This window comes from Carassius gibelio, chromosome B9 (genome assembly GCF_023724105.1).
Source record: "Carassius gibelio isolate Cgi1373 ecotype wild population from Czech Republic chromosome B9, carGib1.2-hapl.c, whole genome shotgun sequence".
Lineage (NCBI taxonomy): Eukaryota > Metazoa > Chordata > Actinopteri > Cypriniformes > Cyprinidae > Carassius > Carassius gibelio.
The window spans coordinates 29,866,913-29,883,399 of record NC_068404.1 but is presented as its reverse complement, the minus strand read 5'-3'; the positions used below and the strand labels follow the sequence as shown (position 1 = coordinate 29,883,399).

Here is a 16,487-nt window from a genome sequence, read left to right as displayed (position 1 = left end):
AGGTGGTACTAGAGTCTAACTTTGTAGTGGATGTGTTCAAGTTGATCGTCTTAATTCAATTAATGAAGGATTGTGAAAGTGTGACAGTGTTGAGCACTACTGAAAGGTTAACCCTGCATCGAGTAAATGGTTGAAAATGATGAACAGTTGCAAATAAACATTCATTAGAAATGTAGAAAAGTCATCAAAAAGAAATCAAAAGTAATCAGTTACATAATGTTAATAAAGTAATTAAAAAAGTTACACTACTATTACATTTTAAATAGAGTAACTTGTAATCTGTGACCTATTACATTTCTGAAGTAACCTTTCCAACACTGACTATTGCAATGCGCTCTTGGCAGGTCTTCCAGACAGTTCTATCAAACCTTTACTATTAATCCAGAACATGGCAGCAATATTAATTTTTAAGGAGCCGAAAAGAATGCACATTACACCTTTGTTAATCAATCTGCACTGGCTACCAAAAGCTGCTTGCATAACAAAACTACTACTGGCTCTGCTCCCCTTTACCTTAATTCATTACTTCACACTTATGTGCCTCCAGAGGCTTGAATTATTGATTTTTATTTCCACTTCACTTTTATCCAAGGAGACAGAACTATTTGCACTGTATTTATCAGTGGAACAATATTCACACAATACTATAACCTAGAAATAATTTAAAGAGGTCACTTGCAGGTCGCAGCAGCACAAATTATGTAGCCAGCATCATCTGATTCAGATATTATGCTAATTAACAGTTAGCGTTGGTTTCAGACGTTACAGTGCCGCACTCGCACTGACTCTTTGTCTGAAAGAATGAAAAGACTGAGCTGAAGGCGGAGCGATTCGACCAATCAGATGGAAGCAGCGTTTCAGCTCCGCCCACAAGTGCGAAGGAAATATTGAAGCCATAAACTGATTTAAATGAGAAACCGAGCCAAAAACTCATTTTCCGTTTGTTAAACTAAATGGAATAGCGAATAAACGAGCCATTTTTCAATTTCTCGTTATTGTTCTCGAATTCATGTTCTCTTACTTGAATCCTCTTGAGTCTTTTGTTTTCAGTTTTTTTTTTATTGAAAACGGATTTGGAATGGACAGAAGACGCCTCCATCCTGATTGTGGTGGGTCCGTGTATCTTTTGGTCATTCGATTTTCTATTTAAAAATGAATAAAGATAAATGAGAAACGGTTTGAGTTTCGTTTTTTCGTTTTATTTAAGAAAGGGAAAAGGAAAATTTAGCTGGATTTTTCGTATTTTTGTTTGTGGGTAAAAAATGAGATTATGCTTTAATATTGGTTTGAATGTGTGGGCGGCGCTGAAACGCCCCTTTCATCCCTTCTGTACTGCACCGACAAGCGGCAACCGCGAACTCAGTTCATTTTCACCAGGAGAGAAGCGGCAGACAGCAGAGTTTATTAATCCTGCCAATTCTTTGGTAGTGGTGCTTGCAAGATAAAATAATAATAATAATAAATTAATTAATTAATAATAAAAAATATATATATATTATATTTTTCTGGCTGCTGCATGTTATTGACAAAGCAGACTTGACAACTTTATTCATAAAACACCATTTGAATTTTACTTTAGCCTGTGATCTACAACGACATGGAATAAAATATAGGCCTACTACTAATTTTTTGCCTACTTATTCTAGCCCATTCATTAAAAAAATAAAATGGGAAAAACCCAACCCCACATTTATAATAAAATTTATATTAAAATAAGTTAAGTTTTCCCCATAATTAGTCTACTTTAAATGTTTTAATTATAGGCTATAGGCTACTTAGAATTATGAACTGAATGTCATCTGATACAAGAGCATGGTTCATTTCTGATGTTTCATTGAGTTTTGTAAGGTTTTCATGTTATTTAGGGTGCCTTACGACCCAAAATGACGGAGCTGAAGCTCTTTCCCCTGTTATCGGTTTACTGTCTATGGGATTGAAGCTGTGGATCGGGATCCGCCGATCGGAGAAGTGCAGCAGACTACACTCTACAAGATAAAGCTTCAGTTGCTGTTGTTTGTATAGCAAATGAAAACATGTTAGGCTACCTGTGAGGTTTTTCTTAAATAGGCATAGAATAAAATTAGTAGGCTAAAAATCTGCATATTTCATGTCATTGTAGCTCAAACAGGAAAATTCAAATGTCATTGAATAAATTAATTTCTGTTTGGTCATATATATATTAGGCTATGTTTGATATATGTTTGGTATATATATATATATATATATATATATATATATATATATATATATATATAAAGCTTGCAAGCACCACTAGCAAAGAATTGGCAGGATTAATAAACTCTGCTGTCTGCCGCTTCTCTCCTGGTGAAAATGAACTGAGCTCGCGGTTGCCGCTTGTCGGTGCAGTACAGAAGGGATGAAAGGGGCGTTTCAGCGCCGCCCACACATTCAAACCAATATTAAAGCATAATCTCATTTTTTACCCACAAACAAAAATATGAAAAATCCAGCTAAATTTTCATTTTCCGTTTCTTAAACAAAACGAAAAACGAAAATCAAACTGTTTCTCATTTATCTTTATTCATTTTTAAATAGAAAATCGAATGACCAAAAGATACACAGACCGTGGTGGAGGAGTCTTTCCCATTTTCAATTTGAGCATGTTATCGAAAATACAAAAAATCCCTCATTATTTGTTTTTGTTTTTTATATTGTTTTTGTAAACGGTACCTTCAGTATAATTGTTTTTTGATTTAATAGTGAAATCTGAAAAATGAAAACACAGCAAATTTTTAGTTTTTCAATCATGAATTCTGCTTCTTTTTTTCGTTTTTAGGTTCGGGGACAGGAAACGAATAAACAGGTGCGTTCGACTTCACGCAGCATTGCGCAAACCAATCGCCATCTGTCTTGAGACCATAGACAGTAAAAGAAATGGACACAGCGACCCCTTTGGATTCAATGGAGACAAGTGAAGTCAATTAGAAGCACGCACTTCCTGGGGGTCGAGCGTACTGCGCAGACTCAAACTGAACTTGATGACGTAGATGTCACGTAAGAAACCTGTCTGACAATTGTAAGTCTTCTAATCGCTGTACCAAGTGAAATCTGAATCACCCACCGAGCTTCTCCTCCTGTCCATACGGTAATTTCTCTAATGTGAGACATAGAGTAGTTTCATAATTTTATTGAAGCCCCCCTGGGCGCCGCCATTGTCTAGCGGACCCCCACCTGCTGTTAGCATTCCATTGACTCCCATTCATTTTGGCGTCACTTTGACAGCAAATAACTTTATATCTGAGGCGTATAAAGACTCCATTTGTCCATTAATTATTTTAAAAAAATCACAAAAATGTATAAAAGGCTCCATTATCTTGTATCTCACGTTATGGTCCCGTAGAAGCAGTTTTTGAAAATATAGGCAAACGATTGCGTCATAACCTGCGACTCTCTGTCGCACAGTAGAGAAATTACAGTATGGACAGGAGGAGAAGCTCGCAGACAATCTTTTACTGTCTATGAGGCTATCGGGGGGACATGGAGGCATGAAGTCAAGGGAGAAGCCCATAGAGAGTCCATAAAAGCAACGGGACAAAATTATTCAACAACATCTGGAAGATTCGGTAGGTGATTCAGATTTCTCTTGGCACAGCGATTAGAAGACTTACAGGTTGCTCACGTGACATCTAGGTCATCAAGCTCAGTTTGAGTCTGTGCAGTACGCTCGACCCCCAGGAAGTGTGTGCTTCACTTGTCTTCGTCCATTTCTTTTACTGTCTATGGGTTTATTCAACATTTTCAGTTCCAATAATGGCCACAAATCTGTGTTTTTACAATGGTAAAAGCTTTTAAATGTAGTCACACTGTTGTACACGCTTATCACACAACACTGATAAAAGCATATATACCCCACTGTATTTGATTATGTTGAACTTTATTCTTGAAAATATGGCGCTCTATTAAGCAGTATGTACAAAAGTGCTTCTGTTGCTCATGAAAACGTTTCTAAAACTTCTGTGTATTTTACAAATATTACATTTGATTCACTTCATCTGTGATTCAAACACCGTGTGAGTGTCACTAACAGAAAGCATAAAGTTTTCAAGCAGCTGCTCTCGCTGATCGCCCTCTGTAGCCTTAATAAAGAGTGTCATGTTATTGGGTCTGTGTAATGTTAATGATGCTCTGAGAGAAAGCTTTACTCAAATGAGCAGGTTTCTCCTTGACTTCACGTGAGAGGGTTGTGCTCGGGATCTCTGCTTTCTTTCAGAAATTTCCTGGAGATTAACATTGTTTCCAGAGCTGCTTAATGTGCACCACGTGTATCAACATCAGACCTCATACACTTCTGCTTTCATTTATAATACCTAGAATTAGTCATATATAAAAGTGATTCATCAGTTAGTAGAATTATTAATATTTTATCTTTTTCGCTTTTAAATAAAAATATTTTAAGAAATTATTTTAAAAAAGGATACATTATGGATAATAGATTATTTTACTTGATCATTTTAGGGTTTTATATATATATATATATATATATATATATATATATATATATATATATATATATATATATGTGTATATAATATATATATATATATATATATATATATATATATAATGTGACGAGTCAGCTGCCTCCTCCCTGATTATCACCGGCACCCCGTCCTAAATCGCCGCCCTTCACCAGGCTCCCGACTGGAGTGGGTGTGTGAGAGGAGGGGCGCTGGATGAGTCAGGGCTGGCGGCGTGTGATGGGGCACACCTGAAGGAAGTGGAGCCTCATTACCGCCGCTGTTTAAAAGCCCAACGCGCCTCTCCTCAGGAGACCGGTCTCTTCCCCGTGCATGCACGCTGGTGTCCTCGTGGGTCCAGGAAGGGAGCGTTGAGGGACTCCCGCGCCACCAAGACGTGAGCTGCCGGACCCGCGATCCGGAGGAGAACCGCACCCGTTTACACGGCCGACGGGCCAGGATGCCGGGCCGTCCATCCCCTACCAGTGCCGCGGCCAATGAGAGAGACGCGGCCGCTAGGAGAAGCCGCCGCCCCTCGCGCCCCGGACCTAGGAGGGGAGCGCGTGCGGCCGCCGGACTCCGCCCCTTGCCTGGACCCTTCCTCGGTGAACACTGCCCGACCCACACAAACCCCGCAGCACAACGAGGACACCAGATTCCCTGTTATTTTGGACACTTTCCCCCTTTGGCCACTTTTATTCCCTTTGTTTTATGATTTCTGTTAATAAAAGCCTCTCCGAGGCCTGACGCCACGCCCACTGTGTCTGTCTTGTGCCCCTCCCGTGACACTGGTGGAGAATGCGGGCAAGGCGGAGCCTAGACAGCGCAGTTGGGAAACGTCTGGTGACGTCACTCCCTCTCGCTTGCAAACGTTCGTGAGAACCCAGACTGGGACGGAGGAAAACTGGGGACAGCCTCCCAACCACACAAGGGGTAAGTGACTTTTCCATTGTCATTTTACCCTGTGGTTGGTTGAGGCTGTCACTAAAACCCGGTTTCTCTGTCCCTGTTCTGGTGCGCTGCGAGAGGGAGGACCGCCCGGAGAGGAAGCCCCGCCCACTCCGACCGTTTGGAGCCTGGTTGAGGATGGTAGCACTCCCGTGTGGGCGGCGCCCTGATGACGGGGATGTCGCTTGGGAGGGGGAATGTGACGAGTCAGCTGCCTCCTCCCTGATTATCACCGGCACCCCGTCCTAAATCGCCGCCCTTCACCAGGCTCCCGACTGGAGTGGGTGTGTGAGAGGAGGGGCGCTGGATGAGTCAGGGCTGGCGGCGTGTGATGGGGCACACCTGAAGGAAGTGGAGCCTCATTACCGCCGCTGTTTAAAAGCCCAACGCGCCTCTCCTCAGGAGACCGGTCTCTTCCCCGTGCATGCACGCTGGTGTCCTCGTGGGTCCAGGAAGGGAGCGTTGAGGGACTCCCGCGCCACCAAGACGTGAGCTGCCGGACCCGCGATCCGGAGGAGAACCGCACCCGTTTACACGGCCGACGGGCCAGGATGCCGGGCCGTCCATCCCCTACCAGTGCCGCGGCCAATGAGAGAGACGCGGCCGCTAGGAGAAGCCGCCGCCCCTCGCGCCCCGGACCTAGGAGGGGAGCGCGTGCGGCCGCCGGACTCCGCCCCTTGCCTGGACCCTTCCTCGGTGAACACTGCCCGACCCACACAAACCCCGCAGCACAACGAGGACACCAGATTCCCTGTTATTTTGGACACTTTCCCCCTTTGGCCACTTTTATTCCCTTTGTTTTATGATTTCTGTTAATAAAAGCCTCTCCGAGGCCTGACGCCACGCCCACTGTGTCTGTCTTGTGCCCCTCCCGTGACAATATATATATATATATATATATATATGTGTATATATATATATATATATATATATATATATTTATTATTATTATTATTATTATCACAATCTGAGTTTAACTTTATTATTTGACATCAACAAACTGATGAGCAAACCACTTATGTTTGTACATTCAGAGTAAATTGAGCATATACTGCATCTGTCATAAATAAGAGGAATAATTATAATAATTTATCAAGTAGAGCAATTTTCTGGCCTGTGATTTTTAATAATTTTTAAAGGATAAATTATAAGAACATATTTGGGTCTCTTTCCACACACACACAAAAATATATATATATTTTATTTTATTTTTGTTATATTTTATTAAAATAAATAAATAATGTATTATTTATTATTAATGAATAGGCCTAATGTATAATGAATTAAGATGATTTAATCTTGATCTGAGAGTAGTTTATTACATGACATTAACAAAGTTAGTCTTTCATGAAAACCTTTAAACAGACTAAAAAATAAATGAATATATAAATTATAATAAAAAAACTTTATTTGTGTAAATTGACAGTAGTTTAGCTGCTGAGCTGCAGGTCAAACAGTGACCGCTCGAGGGCAGCAGAGCTCCTCGGTGACTTCCGGTAGCTGCGTGACGGATGCGGAAGCGGTGAGCGGCGTCACGTCCGTTAGTTTCAGCTGTGCGCGGTCTGCTGTGTTTATTGATGCTTCGGTCCAAACTCTTCAGAGAGGTTAGTAATATATCACCTCACTTACAAGAGTCAAGAGTCTGATCTCAGCGAGAGAGAGCAGTTTATCTGCGAGGAGCGGTCAGTGTCGGTCACAGTGATAAACGAGCTTCATCATCTCTGTGTGTTCATTATAAGATCTGTTTGAGACACACGACGAGCTCTTAATTATTATCAGACACTTTCTCTCAGTCTTACCTCAGAACACCACTCGTATTACTGTAGGACAATCATCTCTCTGCAGTTAACATTCATGTGTTTGAATCAGTTTACTCGGTTCTTCTGTCGCCTTTTAATGCATTTGTTTAGTTTTTATTATTTATTTAATAGTTTGAGTTCAGCTTTGGTAATTTTAGGACTTAAACATTAACTAAACGAAAATTTGTGAATTTATTTCAGTTTTTTATTTCAGTTCAATTTATTAAATGAATGCAGATGCATTTTAATCATTCATTTACATTTTAGTAATTTAGTTTTGTTGGTTTTTTATTTGACTTATTTGTCTTTTTTTTTCATTTTATTGTTTAGTTATTTTCAATTTCGGCCATTTTAATACTTTAAACTAAACAAAAACAAAAAAAAACAGTAAGAAATTCTGCCTTGCCAACTAAGATAAATATTTACTGAAAGCATAACTTACATTTTTATTTAAGTAAACATTTTTTAAATTAATTGAAATGTATATATTTTTTTGTATTGTCTGTCTATTTACGTTATTATTATTATTATTTTTTTTAATTAAAGGTGATTTTTCTCTAAATCGGCCTTCCTTCAGACGCCTGTAGTTTCTTCTGTCCCACATTTCTTCTCCTTTTCCAACAAACTATACATCATTTTTTAAAATGTATTTATTCCGACTCTTTTTGCCATCACTGGCCACATATAGCATGCAAATGTGAACTTTTAATATTTATAGATTTATTACTAGTTATTTTTTAAACTAATCCTGCTGTCTGATTGAGATTACTGCACAATGATCATCTGTTTCTTCGGAAGCTCTGCTCCGTTATAAACCTGTGTGTGTGTGTCTGTGTGTGTGTGTGTGTGTGTGTGTGTGCAGCGTTCACAGAAGCGCCTCCAGAATGACGTCTGTGGTGAGCGACACGGCCGAAGCGGTGGACCTGTGTCCCGAGCTCAGTCTCTATCTCAAGCCCATCTCCAGGATCACGGTCAGCGTGGCTCTGCCGCACCTCAAGACGCCCGGTAAGTCTATCTCTAACTGGGAGGTGATGGAGCGGCTGAAGGGCATGGTGCACCCGGAGACGTTCTCCTCGCTGCGCATCTCCAAGAGCTCCATGGACTTCCTGCGCTTCGAGGGCGAGGTGGAGAACCGGAGCGCCGTCAAGCGCTCGCTGGCCAAGCTGGAGGGCAAGAGCATCAAGCTGAGCGGCTTCACCGACGTCCTGAAGATCCGCGCCGTCGAGCACAAGACTGACTTCCCCACGCGCCACGACTGGGACTCCTTCTTCAGAGACGCCAAGGACATGAACGAGACGGTCCCTGGAGAGAGACCCGACACCATTCATCTGGAGGGACTCCCGTGCAAGTGGTTCTCTGCCAAGGTGAGGAGACGTGACCCGCTTTACACCCATTCATCTACATTCAGTCTCTCAGCAGACGCTTCTATACAGAGAGATTAGAAATGAAGACACACGTCTCAGTAGCACCCTACAATTATACACGAAACAACAAGAAAACCAGAGCAAGCTCGTGTCGGAGGCCTGCTTCTGTTAATGGTATAATAAATAGATGGCATACAGATTAGAGAAGATCGTTTTTAAAGTAAACAAGAGGTTAGAAGTAGAGAGACTACAAGTGTTTTTTCACATCTTCTCCATAGAGGGACAATATTTAACGCCTTAAATTGGTTTACAGGTTCATTTAGCCAATGTTTTTCTAGATTTGTTAATTATATATTATGTTTTGTCATGTTTTTGACATTTCACTAAGTGTATTATTGATATAATAAAGCAATAAATGATGGCAAAATGAATTTATACTTAAACTAAACTGTCCAGTAGGTGGCAGCGAGTCACTGTATTAATGAGAGAAGCGTTCATTCATTCAGTGATGAAGCAAGGGGTTGTAGTTATGAAAGGGTTATTAATCAAGACTCTCTGAATCGTTTCCTTGTAAAATGTACCAAACAATAATTGACATTGACAATATTGTGTTCCACATGCTGGCTACATTTAAAATGTTATATAAAATCGGTGTCACAGTTGCAATCGTTTGGATATTCAGGGAGAATAAATAGCATTCTTGCTCATATTTTAAAGATGAAGAACAATAACTCGCAGGGTATGCATCTTTATCGAAGAGTTTGTTCAATTATCCAGTCAGAGTCAGTATTCGTTCTTGAGCAGAAGCACAGAAGATATCCCAAAAACTCAAATGTTCAGCAGTACACTTCCTGTGTCTGCTTGCCTCTTAAAGAAGAATCACTCGATGTGTTGTAACACACTTTGGATAAAAGAATCTGCTAGATGAATAACTGTAAATATTTTAGAAATATCTCTTTCTCTCTCTCTCTCTCTCTCTCTCTCTCTCTCTATATATATATATCATGCTTGGTGTGAATAGTCCTTATGCTCCAAGAAACCCACCTGCAAAGCAAAATAAAATAACAAAAATTATATTTTAGGTCCCTTTAAAATCTGTTTTATTTATTCTTTATTTATTTATTTATTTATTTATTTTTTACAGTTTTTTAAATATATTTTTTTCTATTTACATTTTATAAATCAAAATGCATGAGAGTGAAAGATGTTAAGATGTCGGCATCAAAAAATACATTTACAGAACTGATTTTATGTTTATAGAAAGCACATTAAATGCAAGTTAAGTGTCTTCTTTTAAGGATTCAAATAAGTTTCTGGAGGATAAAATGTCAAAAATTGTTTGAAATAATGTTACATTGTCATTCAGTGTAACAATATTTATGTAAACATGTTTATTCTGATGTACATAGTAAAATATATAATAGAAGTGGAGCAAAAAAAAGCGGCAAATTTTACAAATGTCAAATTACAGCTAATTAGTATTTGGTGTGAAAGTAATTAGTCTGTTAATATCTCATAAATAGTTTTTTGTTGTAAATAGTCCTGACAAGATTGAGACTGAATTATATTTTAGTGGGAGTCTTCTGGAAATCGGGAAAATATTTCTTGCTTAGAAAAAACAAAAACAAAATTGCATTTAAATTAAAAAAATTTTTTTAGTAGTTTTTGGAGAAAACAGCAACAGTTTAAAGCAGGATTCCACCTATTATTTTTATTAGTTTTTGACCCTTGTCTAATCAGCTGACCTGATGATTCTCGGCCGTTATAATCGGTGTATTTCTGTGTGTGTTCCGGCTGAAGGACGGCGCTCCCGACAGACCCTCGGAGGCCGTGCTCCGGACCGTGTTCCAGCGCTTCGGGAAGATCAGGAACGTGGACATCCCCATGCTGGACCCGTACCGAGAGGAGATGACCGGGAAGAACTTCAACACCTTCTCGTTCGGAGGACACCTGAACTTCGAGGGCTTCGTTCAGTATCAGGATCACACGGGATTCGTCAGGGCCATGGACTCGCTCCGGGGAATGAAGCTCATGTTCAAGGGAGACGACGGGAAGGCCGTGGCCTGCAGCATCAAGGTCAGCTGACTGCACCTCACACACTTACACCGGACAACTCTGATTCAGTTTCAGGATCTTTAGTGATCAGAAAACACCTCTGAATGACTAAAATAATACATATTTGATTTTAGTTATCTATTTGAAATATATTTAAATTTTTTTATGTAAATTTTAATAATCAAAAGGCATAACTTTCACTTGATAACTTTGTTGGTAACACTTTACAATAAGGTAAGGTCAAATCCTTCTGGAGCATTTATTAATCTTAGTTAATAGTAATTTCAAAATGTACCAATGCATTATTAAAATAAGAAAAGTGTTTTTTTTTATAATCAAAAGGCATGATGAATCAACTGAATTCATACATTTTTAACTATTTAATACATTAATAAAATTCAACAATAATAGGATTCTATTAAATGTTTTTTTTTTTTTTTTTGGCAATGAAAGGAAAGCATAAAACATTGATTTTATATATTTTTTTTAAATGTAATTTTATTTCACGTTCAAAGAAGACATGAACTTGAATGTTTATTTTATTTCATGTATTGAGTTATATATATATATATATATATATATATGTATATGTATGTATATGTATGTATATATATATTTGGCTTAAGTTTTGAAAGTCCTGGAAAACTTTATTTCTAGGTTTTAATGTGGTTTGGACCCCACTGTGTATTGATTTATTTAATCATACATTAATATTATATTTTAATTAAATCATGCCATCTTCTGTTGGGAAGTTCATAGAATTGAATGGTGATTTTAAGTATTTTAATAGTTTTATTAATAATTTGAATTTTAAAAAAAAAATCATTAGTGCTGTGAAATGATTAATCACATCCAAAATAAAAGTTTTTGTTTATGTAATATATATGTGTGTGCTGTGTATATTTATTGTGTATATATAAATACACACACATACAGTATATATTGAAAATATTTTCATGTATATATTTATATTCATACAATTTGTTATAAATATTTGAAATGTATAAACATAACATATTTTTCTCGCACACAAACATATATAACATAAAACATATTTTGAATGTGATTAATTGTTTAATAGCACTATTTTTATATACATATTGTCCGTTTTCATTTAGTTTAAAGTTTTAGTAATTTTGTCAGTTTATTCATTTTAATGTATGTATTGAATTATTTCAGCACTTTGATTTAAAATAAACAAAAATTAGTGTTAGAAAAAATAATGCTCGATGAGAATTAGCTGTAATGATTGTAGATTTGCAATGCAATCCAAAAAACAATCCTAATAATTCGAGGATGTTTATAAGCTGAAGGTGTGTTTCTCAGGTGACGTTTGACACGACTAAACACCTGAGTGAGTCGTCTCTGAAGAAGCGTCAGCAGGAGCGAGTGAAGCTGCAGGAGCTGGAGAAACAGAGAGAGGAGCAGAAACGCCGAGAGAAGGAGGAAGAGGAGCGCCGCAGGGAGGACGAGAGGTACTGCAGGAGAACTGACCACACATACTGGAACAACTCTGGAATAATATCAGATCTAAAACAGATGCTTCTGTGTCAATCTCTGTTAAAGTGTCATGTATTTCTGTGACGCTCCGCTGTATTTTCAGCATCATTCCTCCAGTCTTCAGTGTCACATGATCTTCAGAAATCAGAATAATATGATGATATTAGATTGTCCTGCACAATATGTTTGTGGAAACTGTGATACATTTTATTTTCCAGGATTCACAGATGAACAGAAAGTTCACAAGAACAGCATTTATTTGGAACAGCATCTTTTGTAACATTATGACATCTTCACTGTCACTTTTGATCAACTTAATGCATCGTTGATGAACAATAATATTAATTCCTAAAATAAAAACTTACCAACCTCAGACTTCCTCTACATTTTTCAACTTATTGATGGTATCGATCTCGATATTTAATACCTTGAACTAGAGCTGCAGGATTAATCGTTAAAAGATTGCGATTTTGATTCTAAATGACAACAAAATTTGTCCGTATCTATTAAATCTTTGAAAAAAGTTACCGTGTTTTGGTAAGAAACCACTTCACAGGATTATTTGTTAGTCATTTCTATTATCACAGAAATACTGGGATGAAAGTGTAGAGTTTAGATATAAACTGATATTCCTGGTAATGATCAAAACCTGCGCTGATGATGTTGTGTCAGTGCATCGTGTGGCCTGTAGGTGGCGACAGGTGACTGATAAAAACTTATTCGTCACTGAATCATTCATTCAAGAGATTCGTTCAAAAACACTGATTCATCCAGTAATGCAAGAAGTAATATAATTTTTGATGTTGCTTACATTTTTTGCATTTTGCACAACTTTTGTGTGTGTGTCTGTGTGTAATTTTGCGATGGTCTTTACCTATGTGTGGTCTTCTCTTCGTTGCTCTGTATTTGTCCGTCTGTACGGTTGTGAATGAAGTCTTTGTTCACGTGAATGCTGTGGTGTTTCAGGAGGCAGCGCGAGCAGGAGGAGGAGGAGAAGGAGAGGAGGAGAGAGGAGAAAGTGCGCAAGCGAGAGCAGAAGCTGAAGGAGAAGGAGGAGAAGAAGACACAGAAGAAGCTGAAGAAGCAGCAGGAGGAGGAGCAGAAGAAGCTCCAGCTGAAGATCTCCACAGAGGAGCGTAAACTACTGCTGGCTCAGAGGAACCTGGAGTCCATCCGTCTGATCGCTGAGCTGCTCAGCAGAGCCAAGGTTCACTTCACACATCACACACATCTCCTGCTCTCGTCAGAGATTAACACAGAGAGACGTGTCGAATCCACTCATTAAAAATGAGTTTCAAAGCTCTTCACGACCACCCGCCAAAATTTAGTTTGAATAAAAACCTTGATATTGCTTTTTTGACTTTATTTACATGTGACTAAAACGAATCCAAAAGTAATCGGATTACATTACTTTAATATTGTGGTACTCTGATTACATCACTGAATACTTTTTAACTGAAAGTAACTGTAACGGAACACATTTTAAAAGTATCCCTCTCAAGCCTGGTAATAATGATACAATTATAAAATTTCAAATGAATAATAACATGATTCTTCTTCCATGTTTTAATTTTATCAGTAAATCTTACTTGTGCATCCCTTCTTTTGACAAAAAAATAAAAGGAATTGTTAATTTTCATTCAATTAGATTTTAAAGATTTATTAAAATGTTCATTTTCATTCATACATTTAATTAACACATTTGTTTGATAAAACATTTTAATTAAATGCCAAATCCAGAAGAATTATACAGAAAATATAAGAATAAATAAATAGATACAATTTCATAAGGCCCTGCAATTGTAAAGAAGTTAAAATTATATAAAGTTTACGAAAAAAATGATTTTGGTAAAACTAAAAGTTATTTCATAGGACCTCCATTTAGTTTTTTCTTTTTAACTTAAGTTGTCAAATTGTAAGTTTCATTATTTCAATTGCTTTAGGATTACTATGATCTAAATGTTTATTTAACCTTTAATACAGTTCAAAAATTACAATAAAATAAAAATAGAACAGAAAAAAATTCTATTTTGGGGGGTAAAAAAATCAGATTACATAGGGATTTCAAAATATTTTAATTATTGATACATTTTTACAGTAAATTGAAAGTTTTATTATTTAATAATTAGACATGCCTTTTGGTTTCTGAAACTTAATTTAAACATTAAAACTGTGAAACATTAAAATGGGGGAAAAAAGGAATTAGATAAAAAGATAAATACATTTTGGGGAAAAAAATATTTCAAATGACTTGTAAATTGAAAATGTACAGTAAATTAAAACACTCATCATTTCAATAATAATGCATGCTTTTGAATGAATGAAGTGATTTAGATGAATGTTGTAAGAGCTGAGCTGGTGTTTGTGTGCAGAGGCTGAAGGAGCAGCAGCAGCAGGAGCGCAGACGTCTGGAGGAGCGCAGACAGCTGCAGGAGGAAGAGCTGCGCCGCGTGGAGGCAGAGAAAGAGCGAACGCTGGAGCTGCAGAGGAAAGAGCGCCAGCTGAGAGACAAACTGCTGGGAAACCTGCTGAAGAAGAGCACCAGCGCTGACGCCGTCCACCTGGACCTGCAGATCTGTGCCACGCAGACGGAAAGCCTGCGCAAAGAGCCCAGAGAAGCTACGAAGCAGGAGAAGCGGAAAGAGAGCGACGCAGACGGCGGCAGACGTGAACACAGACGGAGCAGACGCAGACGCAGCAGGACACACAGCCGGAGCCGGAGCCGGAGCCGGAGCCGCAGACGCTCACATCACCGGTCCAGACGACACTGAGAGAGCCACCTCATCACACACAGGTCACAGTCAGCCCAGAATACATCACGAAACACAAACTGAGTTCTGTGTAGAGAAAGAGAGGCCTCATTTAGGACCATTAAGTTTTTCTCCTGCAAATTGTTTTCGTAAGGAATGTGAAGCCTGTTTTACAAGCCTTTATTTTATTTTATTCAGCGAATTGCATCGCCTTTATCAGAATTAGTTTTTTTTTTTTTTTTATTAATTAAAAATTAACATTTCATTTTTTCGTTTTTCTTTTTCTCTTTTTTTTTTCTCCAGCAAATGGTGTTGCCTGTTTAAGGAGTAAAGATTTTCTTTTTTTCAATGTTTACATTTTTATTTATTCAGAATTATTTGTAGAAAAGAAAAAAAAATTTTTTTATTTTATTTTACTTTTTTAATCATAAAGATTTTTAATTTCATCATTAATTTTTTAGGTTATTTAGGGTTTATTTATGGTTACTTCACTTCAAATTCTCAGTATAATTTCTGTAATGCATTCATAAGTCTTGCCTTTGAATTAGTTTGTCTCATTAGTTTTTTTTTTTTTTTTTTTACAAAATTTTACTAAAATTAATTGTACAAAAATATATAGCATGATGTATAAATGCCTTACTTTTGAAATAACTTGAGAATCAGAAATGTTCACTTCATGATAATAGATCTGTAGGTTAAAACATGCTTAATTTTCAAGAAATAATGTCAAAACAGTCCCTAAATCCAGGCCTCGTGTGATGTGATCTCGTCTGACTCTGAGGTGAAAGGTGAAGTATGAGGAGGAGGATCTGATGATGGTGTTTCTCCTGACCGTGTTTCTGCACAGTTATGAGTTATGGTTTAGTTTCAGATTCACAGACTGAGCTGTGTCCGAGTCTGTGCTGAAGATCTGTGTTACTCTTCTCTGTAGACTACAATCCTTGGTTCTTGACTTGAATTTTCAGTTGTAGAAAGTGTAATGAGAGTTACTGTAATGTTTATTCAGTGTGGTTTGTGTAGGAATAGAAGGTTTTAACAGGAATCCACACACACAAGAGCAGTGTTGAGATGAAAGCACATGTTTGAAGATGTCTGTCACTCTATGATCTCAATAAAGCAGTGCTTTGATCCATCCTCTTACTCTCATGAGTTTCAGAAAGAACTTGTTTTTATTGTTTTTGTTTTTTCCCCAACAAATTGTTTTTTTTTTATAAAGAACATGAAGCCTTTTAGGACCATGAAGGTTTTATTTTTACATTTTTTTTTATTTCATTTTTACTTTTCATATTTATTTAGAGTCAAAAACTGCTGGTTTTGTGTCTGAATAATGATTAATGATCAGGTTTCTTTTTGTCCTCCGTCTCCATTTGAGCTAAAATTACCCTGAGATTTAAGATTAATATTTCAATAATTTAATAATATTTTGCAGTTTCACTGTTCTCTTGTGTTGGTTGATGACATTCATCATAACAAAAAACATATTTTTCATATTTAATGATATTATTGTAACATTACTCTTTTTAGCAAGTGTTTTATTCTGGTTGTTTTTATTTAAAAATGTTATTGTTTTTAAATTACAATTAATTATTAGGT

The 16,487-nt window shown here is 37.4% G+C and overlaps 1 protein-coding gene across 2 annotated transcripts; it reads left to right on the top strand.

The window, feature by feature from the left end:
* Positions 1 to 6,870: 6,870 nt before the first annotated feature.
* On the top strand, positions 6,871 to 16,028 carry akap17a (A kinase (PRKA) anchor protein 17A). Of its 2 annotated transcripts, none has more exons than XM_052565411.1 (6): positions 6,871 to 7,030; positions 8,088 to 8,589; positions 10,390 to 10,665; positions 11,971 to 12,119; positions 13,111 to 13,351; positions 14,517 to 16,028. In XM_052565411.1, the coding sequence occupies exons 2-6, from the start codon at positions 8,110 to 8,112 to the stop codon at positions 14,913 to 14,915; spliced, it is 1,545 nt and encodes a 514-aa protein (XP_052421371.1). In that variant the 5' UTR covers positions 6,871 to 7,030; positions 8,088 to 8,109; the 3' UTR covers positions 14,916 to 16,028. The 2 variants fall into 2 exon arrangements, with proteins under 2 accessions (XP_052421371.1, XP_052421372.1); XM_052565412.1 differs by lacking the exon at positions 6,871 to 7,030 and adding an exon at positions 7,034 to 7,108.
* Positions 16,029 to 16,487: the final 459 nt, after the last annotated feature.

Coding starts and splice junctions, on each gene's coding strand:
- akap17a (XM_052565411.1), top strand. CDS start 8,110: ATGACGTCTGTGGTGAGCGACACGGCCGAAGCGGTGGACCTGTGTCCC. Junction 8,590..10,389: donor GCAAGTGGTTCTCTGCCAAG/GTGAGGAGACGT, acceptor TTCCGGCTGAAG/GACGGCGCTCCCGACAGACC. Junction 13,352..14,516: donor AGCTGCTCAGCAGAGCCAAG/GTTCACTTCACA, acceptor GTTTGTGTGCAG/AGGCTGAAGGAGCAGCAGCA.